This window comes from Magallana gigas, chromosome 8 (genome assembly GCF_963853765.1).
Source record: "Magallana gigas chromosome 8, xbMagGiga1.1, whole genome shotgun sequence".
In the NCBI taxonomy this organism is placed as follows: Eukaryota; Metazoa; Mollusca; class Bivalvia; order Ostreida; family Ostreidae; genus Magallana; species Magallana gigas.
The window spans coordinates 43,722,233-43,731,769 of NC_088860.1; the positions used below are offsets into that span (position 1 = coordinate 43,722,233).

Below are 9,537 nucleotides of genomic sequence, written 5' to 3' on the forward strand. Positions count from 1 at the left end.
CACTATTTTTTCTAAATATTGAATATGAACTTGCAAAGTAAATTATCTGTGCTGATTAGATATTAGAAAAATGTTATCTTGAAATCATGACATTAAACTGAGCCAATGAAGTGTATTTACCAAAGAAAGAATTTGTACTAAGCAATTGATCCATACAATTATCCTATCAAAGAACTATATGAGCTATTACACAATTAAGTGCCCCAAGAGCATTTAATAGAAAATAAATCTATGTAAAGGACTATGCAAATCGGATGAAATGTCAAACATAATGTATTTTTTTCATTAAGTCATTTTTTTACTGATACATATTTTGATATGTATATCATACTGTTTATTATACATGTACATCACAATATTTTTACAGTCTACTTATCAATAACTATTTAAAAAATAGTTAACGAACTATGAATTAAATAATTGTATAGTCAAATTATGCTCAACGTCAAAATAGGTATACAAAATGCTACTTGAATATAAATGCACACGAGATATTTTTCATCTGTAAATTTTGATATTCTAGCATTGAACTTGGCCTTACCACATTTTTTACTTTCTATTGTATTTAATGGCTTTATACTGATTTATCTCTATAATACGTGTGTACTATATTTGATATCTGCCATAAGTAATAATTTGTCTTTCCTTAAAAATAATATCAAAAATGCATACCAACAAAAAATTATGAGGGTAAAACAGCTATTGAATATGTTCTGTGTAACTTATTCTAATTCAAAGCTTGTCGATTGGGGGTTTTTTAAAATTAAAATTCAATTCTATTATCAATAATGAATTTATCTCAAGATTTACACAAATTAAGTTTTTGGGAAAGATCGTTTTCATGCAAATGCTTTCTACATGTTTCTTAATAACTATTGTATTTGTTTATATATGCAGAAAGCAATTTTTAAATTCATTTACTTTTTGATTTCACTGATTTTCTAACTTTTTGATATAACGTGAAAATCTATATCTAGTTAAGATTAACTTCGATCCGCTCGCAAAGTATCAAAATCAAACTTGTACTTTTTTCCATAAATAAATTATCAGAATTGTCATATACGCTTAGTTAAATCGTTCGCATTATGTTAATTTTTGTTTTCTATATTATACATATTACAAAATCAAATTTAATCATTTTAACACTTATCGGAAAGTAGAAAACACTATCAATTTACCTAGAAGTACAAGCCCTATGTGAGACTCTACTGAAGTTGTACAACACTGAAATCAAAGTCATAAGTGACTCAAGAATTATGTTTGGCAATTTATTATTGTATTTGGCAAACTGTCTGTCAAAAATGTTCATTATTCCATAAATGTATTGGGGTATTTTTGCGACAATGTTTATTATTTTTCTTTTGAAATGACTAAAAAAAAACAGTTAAAAAAAAAATTTACCCCAAACTCTTCATATATACATTTAAGTTAAAGGTCTCATCTATCACTTTACTACTTCATAAGTTTTAAAAGTACAAGACAAAAATTGCCACATTGTTTTGATATATAATACTGGTTAATAATTATGAAAGAACTGATTTTATCATGGTCAAGGGGAATCATATTTCTAACTTTGATCAGTACAAGAGAAATCCCGTAAATCCCGAATAAAGGCCATCATTTATGAAACCGTTGTTTCCTTGATTTTCAACTTTCACATGGCCCCCAAACTTCAATGTCACAATGACTGTCCTACTTATTTGGACTAACGGTTTGTCTTTGTAATTAGAAGACACGTGAAGTTTAGCAACCACTCTCTTGTTGACTTTCAAAAAAAACCAGAGCCCTGGGTAAGATAAAGCATCGACAAGAAACATGTAGGTTCCCGCGACAGGACACGTGAACACTCCCGTTCTGTCGTCATATCCGTTCCCATCGTTTGTCAAGACTGCGTTAAACTTCGCTATTTGTCCAACTCCGAGTGTAAGAGATTTTGATTCTAAGTTGAAAGAAAAGCTGACTCGGTGTGGAGGACTGGATGAATCTGTATTAGACGTATGAAGTTGATATGTTATTGCATACAAGTACGTATCAGAATAACATAAAAATTTAAAAGGAACTTAATTTAGCGTAATCTTAAAATACCTGAAGATAAATCAGTTGTTTGAGAGCTGATGAATCCAGGGTAACCGTGGCTTTTGTGTTGTCGTTGATTAACGATTTCAACAAATCAACCTTTGTCCGTACGTTAGCCTGTAAAGTGTTTCCTCCGCAGGTCGGACATGGTAAACCAGATAAAGACACCACACACAGCAAAATTAGCAACATCTTTTGAAAATCTTCGTAAAACAGACCATGTACAATCATTCTTCTGTTGGTTTTATGTGTACTAATATAACACCTGCCAAACAACTGCCAATATGCTAATGCACCATTAATATATCATATTACCAAATATTCATGACTCAGTAAAAATTAGTACATGCAACATTGATTTTTATAACTGCGTTTAAAATTTGAATTTGTTTTATTAAACTGTTAATTATATATATAAGATTGGAGTCATCTCGTTATCAAACATACTTCTTATAATAAGAAATTCATGAAATTTTGACACATTTAAACGAATCATATTTCCAAATGATTCTATCAGTTTAATAAGATTTGACCTTTTTGTTTTCGCAAAATGTCAGATAAAGGTCACTACCTTTTTCCTCAACGTAAAGGATGATGAAAATAAGTGTAGCGCTTTGTAGTTCTATAGACATTTGTTTAAGATTTAAAGATTCTATTCTTCAATGAAATGATAGAATATCAGAATGTCTATCAGCTTATACCACTAAATTGGAGTAAATATCTATACTAAAATTGATTTTGCTAAGCCTGCATTTCCTCTAATTATCTTAAATTTTGAAGAAATTTCAATTATTTTTTTATGCTTCCAATAATAAAATAGTTCTGATTTTTATGAATTATGAAGACTTTATTTAAAGATATAAATTGACAGAAAAGCTTATATATTGACCATTTAATAAGAGAAAAAAACTGATTTTAGTGATTTTTTCCTAAAAATGTATAGATTGGGCGTTTTAAAAAGCTTATAAAAAGTAATTTGATAGGCAAATCATATTTTAAAAACATATTCTGAAACCTAACTATCATATCATTACCGGTAGTTGTCATTGGTAAAAAAAAAATCCAACATTAATGTTATTGTTTTTAAAACGCTAAAACAGACTCATTAATCTGCAGCAATTCTGAATTGCGAAACATGTGATATTTTCCTACGCAAATGTTACGCCAAAAATATAGTCCTTGTTAGATTTTAAACATTGATTACTTTTTCTATGCCAAGTTGTATGATAGTAAAAAAGAAAGAAAAATATAGTATTTTAATTTCCTTTCATCTTGATTTAATGAACAATAAATTAAATTTACGTTTGATAAGTCGAAAACCAGAAAACTGTATTCCACTTGTATCTCAAACGACCGTGTAGTGAGCGACCAGCGCGCTAGGTTCCGTTCGTCATCGAAAGCAAGATTTTTGTTTCGCCTAGATGGCCAAGTGGTTAGTGCGGTGGTCGTCCACTGCTAGGCGAATGGTTCCAAATTCCAAATAACTGGAAATTAAAAAAACACCATTGTCTTGAGTATTGTCTCGGTATCAAAGACTTATTATTATTGACATGTAGGGAATCACAGGTTTATGATTTCCGAATTTATTATCGCCAATCACCCATCCCCCTAAAATATACAGCTAAAATATGAATCTTTAATTGAATACACAGTTCTATGAGCACTTAAAATAGTGATGAGTATAATGGCAATTGACACTTTCAATGTAATATACAGTCCAATTGTCAGTTATTAAAATATGGTTCTTAGATAAAAGTGACAATTTTACAACATGACGTGGTTATCTTTTATAATGATTTACATGTTAGTATGAGTGTTCATGCTTCTGACATTGTTTTAAAGTAAGTTATATATAAATGAGACGGACATTTAGGGTATTTATATGAAGAACCTTCATTTGAATAAACTTAAATAACTGAGACCGCCGTACTATATGCAAACATCTCAAAGAAGTTATTTTACAACATATCATAAAAGCTCATGGACGCAAAAATGACTTTTGAAATTTTCTATAAAATGCAAGGAAAATTTATCTATGAATATGTAAGAATCTAGCAAAACTCCAAGGTATGGTACTGTAAATTCATTATTCGCGACTACTTAATTCCGCGATTACGCTGTTTTGTATCAAATCGCAAGAATAAAAAATCGCGATCACTATTATTTTTTGTTAATTTCCTATACTTCAAAACTGTCTTAAAAATTAAGGCGAGACTTTAAAATCCGCGATGGTTGCTTCTCGCGATTTTACGCGGAAATTAATTCCACCCTTTTAATAAGGAATCTACAGTAATCATTTAGATATAACATCACACGACAATATTTCAATTATTTTCCGTTACTATCATTGATAAAAGTATGTATTAATTAGGCAGGTTTTTTTATAGATTAAATTACATTCATTTTAGAAAATTGCCAAATGAATTTTGTTGGTTCCTGCTGGATGGTGACTGTTGTATTCAATTATATTATTACATGTACGAGGTTTTTTGCTTTTAATGACTTTGCTGTTTGCGAAAAAAAAATATAAATTTGACATCCTGAACTAAAAAAAAATGTTTTTCTATTTGCGATCTGAATATTGTAATATATATGAAATAATCAGATCATGTACACAAGAACACAGGCTGTTCTTCAAATTTTAGCGGATCTATATCTCGTATTCTTCTAAATATTTAAAAACGATAATGGAATCATCGTGGATGTTTCCAACGAATAGATTGTTCTCGAGATCAATGTATAGACCGCGGGGAACTACGAATCTGTCTTCTGCTTGGGGAAAAAGTCTAAGAAATTGACCATCAGATTCCAGAAGATGAACAGTATTTTCATACCCATCGCAAACAATGATGTGACCCAGGATGTCCGTTACAACGGCGTTCGGCAAAAACCATGCTTCCGTTTTTCCTTCGTAAATGAATCTTTGCTCACCAAATGTGTCCGTTACTATCAAGGCCCTCCTAAATAAATCTGATACACAAACATTCCCATTAATGTTCTCTGTAATGTAGTTTGGCGATAGGAAGACTTCAGGAATATCCGAGAGTTTGTGCCCCTTCTGATCGTATCGAGTCACTTGGCCCTCCTCCCCCTTGATCATTCCTACAAGCACATCTCCATTGATGTTGGAGGAGTAAACACTGGATGCCGTCCAGTCTTCAGTATGTATAAGCTGAATGACCCTGAAGGATGAAGCTTCACATGTCATTCTGCTTACAAACTTTCCATTGATAAACATCAGATCTCCGTCTTGTGTGCTGGCATGGAAGCCATAATTGCATTCCGTAATCGTCTGCGTCCTGAAAGAAAACAGCTCAGTTCCTTTAGCGTTTATTGCCGTCAAAATACCTGATATGTCGCTGATCCAGGTGTGTTTCGGTGTTTTGCGTGAGATATGCCACGGTGAGATGCCTTCAGGTGCAGCAAATTCCGTGATCTGGATGGCACTAATCAGGCGACTCTGTGTAAGTTTCTTCTTTGTTTTGCAGACAATAGGGATGCGATCGTTGATTTCGTCAATTTCTTGTCTCTGTATTTCGTCTAACGTACTGATTACTCGCTTGTGATACTTCGATTGAGGTAGACGCACCTCTCCCAAAAGCTCAGCTATTTCGTATTTTGTAAAGTACCTTCTGTCAAAGGTTGGGAAATTATCTAACTTTCGTGTTTTTGGAATAGACGGAATTTCAATTGTCGATTTTTGTCTTTGAAAAGTAATCAAGCCATTTATATCTTCTGCAAGAGGCTCGCGTCTATACTTGCCAAGTAAAGATTTAAGGTGTAAGATATAATTATCTATAATTTCATGCTGGTTTTCCATTTCTTGCCGAAGTTTGTCTTCAATTTTGCAGAGACTTTTTATGTTTTCAGAAAGTACAAAGTCCGCCATCTGTTTTAAATTTTCATTTTCTTCATACATGGAATTTCGAATTTCAGCTGAAACTATTTCCAAATTTTCAATATCTGTTTCTATCTGGTCTTTAACTTCTTGGGATTCAGGGATATAGTATTTGTGAATATCCGACGATTTCTTTTGATAAAAATGAAACCTTTCTGTGCATATCGTTTCTAAATCTATAAAGATATGACTCTTGTGTTGAGGAGTAGTTGTACATTTAGAACAAACTGGAACGTCGCACTCTTTGCAACAAATATCTGCTATTTTCATTGGATGAGCTCTACATTTGTCCATTTGTAATCTCCTTAGCCGTTGTTGATAGAGCACTACATCATGGAATTTTGTCAACGAATTAGTGAGATGCTCGTCTTTGCATTTTTCGCACATCGATATGTAACAAGAATTGCAGTAAAAGTGACATACCCCTGAACACGCACAACTGTCACATTCTATGGAATATTGTAATGTACCAAACGATGCCATGTTTTCTGTAAATTAAAACAAAAACAATGGAAATGTATTCACAAAAATAAAAGGGTAAAAAACGGTAATTGTAGCATATTTTTTTTTATAATTTAAGGGTTAACCAAGTAAGAATCAGTTGTATTTCCTAAAGGTGAATATTACTATAAATTTGTAGATTCACTGGAATTTGCAGTTTTTGTGGATCCTACGTGTGTATGCATATATCATTCTTTAACAAATCAAGAAAAAAAGTTTGAAATCAAATATCTATAAGTTAAACATGCATTTTTCCCAATATTACTATGAAATTTTTGCAATCCCTGAAAATTGATCCCACCCCAACCACCTACTAATACCCCCCCCCCCCCAATTTATTAGTTCACGAGTTAAAGAACATGAAACACACGATTGTAACATGGGTGTGTTTCTGTGTATGTATTTTCAATGAAATATTTTTTTTAAAATACATTATTTAATATGATATGACATGTTATGAAGTAAAAACAAGAAAACTGACAAATTCTAAAACTTAGAAGTGACATGTGTAAATATCCTTTCCCTACACAAAATGCCGCCGATGAAATAAATGTAGACCAATTCTTAAGCGAATTATATACTTTGAATGCTTAAATGATGAATATGATTTCATGACTGAGTATTTTTTAATATGTTTGACATCACTGCAATTGCTAGGTTTATCGTATTGTTAGTAAATGAATCAAAGTTTTGGTATGACTTTTGATCATAAAATAGGATAAGAATAATGGATGTTCCCCACAACAAAATGTAAGTACTACGACGTTTCATTTAGCAGAAGCATGCGACCTAAAAGTCCCTACTACTTAGTATTCTTTAATCACCAGAGAGCCCTTCTTTTCCCACTGCGTTATATCTTTTTTTAGATAGTAATCTCATTCACATTTTAATGTCTGAAACAACCTATTTTCTTGAAAAGGGTAATTTTTACAAATGTTAAAGGTTTGTAAGATTTATAAAAATATAAAACATTCTGTAAATTGCAGTTTATAAAAAAAAAATTTCGCTGTCAAAAGAAATAAGTTGAAAATTAAAACCTCCTCAAGTTTTATACCAAAACATAAATTTCAAGTGTGTGGTGAACCCTGACGGTGTCTTCATCATTTGGGAGAGATAACTCTATCGCGTTAAATCCGTCTCCATGTAGATCAAATTTCTCTTCTATTTGAGATCCATTATCTTAATTCAAGACTGTGACTCTTCAATTCTTCAACTCATTTTATCAAATCAATGGGAATCCAATATGTTATGATCAATTACAACATTGATCATCATACACACAATGCTATTTAAAAGGTTGTAAATGTAAACAGTTAAGATTAAAACGTAAAGTGTATAATTACGTTTTCTAATTAGATTGGGTATAGTTTGGTCATCCTGTTCAGTGTCGAAACCATCAACATCATGAACACAATCACGTAGACAACAAGAGTCTATTTTCGCTTTCGTTTTTATAAGTTTCAGGAAAAGCAAAATAGGTTTCAGTGGCGTAGCTACCATGTATGCTTATATGCCTGAGCATGCACAACATTTGGGGGGAAAAGGAAGAAACTCAGTAAAAATATAAAGAAAAAAAAATCAAGTATTAAGGTCCATACTTAGTTATCTCTTCAACGGTTTCCGTCACCCGGTCCTACTTTATCCGGAATCAATGCTAAACAAAGACGTCTTGAGTACCAAATATAGACACGCAATGTGGTCTTACAATATCATAATTGTTAAATAACAGTACACAATGCATGTACCCAATAAAGCACATCATTTTAAATCCCCCCCCCCCCCCAATAGAATATCACAGCTTTATTGAGATATTCATTAGCATAAACTATGTGTAAGAATAAAAGCTTTGAGTGGGTCAAAAACAAGCGTCAAAAGTTTTTTCTTCTTTTAATAAGCTTTCAATAAATTTTGTGATTTTATGCCTAAACTATAACCAAAACTATTTTAAGTGCCTAAAAATGCTTAAATAGTGAGCCTTCCTTTCGATTTCTGCGATGATTGTTAGTGTTAAAAATCGTCTGAATTCATGAGCTTCCGGGGCCTTCGCCCCCTGTACCTCCACCAGGCTTCGTCCTGGACCCACTGGCATTTTAAGCATGCACTTCGATTCTGGTCTAGCTACGCCACTGGGTTTGTTATTTAAATCTTTTAAAAAAATAGATAAATCGCAACCATTACGGCGAACTCAAGCTGGTCTATTGATAAAGTCCCACAAGATTCTTTAAATTAATCGTAAGCATATTTACGCGCACTTTCACTTAGTATTTACCTTACAATTTCAGGTCATCCTGTTCAGTTTCGAAAACATCAACATTATGAACACAATCACGTAGACAACAAGAGTCTATTTTCGCTTTCGTTTTGATAAGTTTTAGGAAAAGCAAAATAGGTTTGTTATTTAAATCTTTAAAAAAAAATCGATAAATCGCAACCATTACGGCGAACGCAAGCTGGTTGATCCCACAAGATTGTCTTTAAATTAATCGTAAGCATAATAACGCGCACTTTCACTTAGTATTAACCTTACAATTTCTTTTTGAAGACAATTCAACCAGGGACAGATCCGGAAATTTTTCTAAGCGGTGGCTTTAGTAAAATGAAGTACATGTACACTTGTACGCTTAAGGGATATTTTTTCAGAAGCATTAGAAGAGGGCCACCTAAAACTCCTAAGTTTGTTCAGGAAAAAGACTTGGTTCGAGGCGGGTCCTTTGGATTTTTTTTAATTTAATCTCTAACTGAGAAAAACTAATAAAGGATAATTTGCCTTCTGTTCAATAAGTACTCAAATCAAATCAAATCAAATAAGCAGAATTTGTTCAAAAACTTGTACGTGAAAAATAAAAATCACTCCCTGTGGCCTTCAACTTAACATTCAGGTATATTGACGACGTATTATCAATTAACATTTGTAATTTCCGTACTTACGTCGACTCGGTATATCCCAGTGAACTTGAAATAAAAGATACAGCTGAGCCTGCGTCATCTGTTTCATATTTGGATATTTTACTGGAAAAGGACATTGATGATAACCTAACAACAAAACTTTATAATAAACGCGT

The 9,537-nt window shown here is 32.3% G+C and overlaps 1 protein-coding gene across 5 annotated transcripts; it reads right to left on the reverse strand.

The window, feature by feature from the left end:
• Nucleotides 1–343: 343 nt before the first annotated feature.
• Nucleotides 344–8,835, reverse strand: LOC105330672 (uncharacterized). Of its 5 annotated transcripts, XM_066069137.1 has the most exons (5): nt 8,745–8,835; nt 4,911–6,462; nt 3,379–3,560; nt 2,086–2,341; nt 351–1,984 (listed from the first exon to the last, which is right to left on the reverse strand). In XM_066069137.1, the coding sequence occupies exons 2-3, from the start codon at nt 6,455–6,457 to the stop codon at nt 3,494–3,496; spliced, it is 1,614 nt and encodes a 537-aa protein (XP_065925209.1). In that variant the 5' UTR covers nt 6,458–6,462; nt 8,745–8,835; the 3' UTR covers nt 351–1,984; nt 2,086–2,341; nt 3,379–3,493. The 5 variants fall into 5 exon arrangements, 4 of the variants coding, with proteins under 4 accessions (XP_065925206.1, XP_065925207.1, XP_065925208.1 ...); XR_010708530.1 differs by having other exon boundaries at nt 344–1,984; nt 2,086–3,560; nt 6,398–6,462; XM_066069135.1 differs by having other exon boundaries at nt 346–1,984; nt 3,379–6,462.
• Between the last annotated feature and the right edge of the window lie 702 nt (nt 8,836–9,537).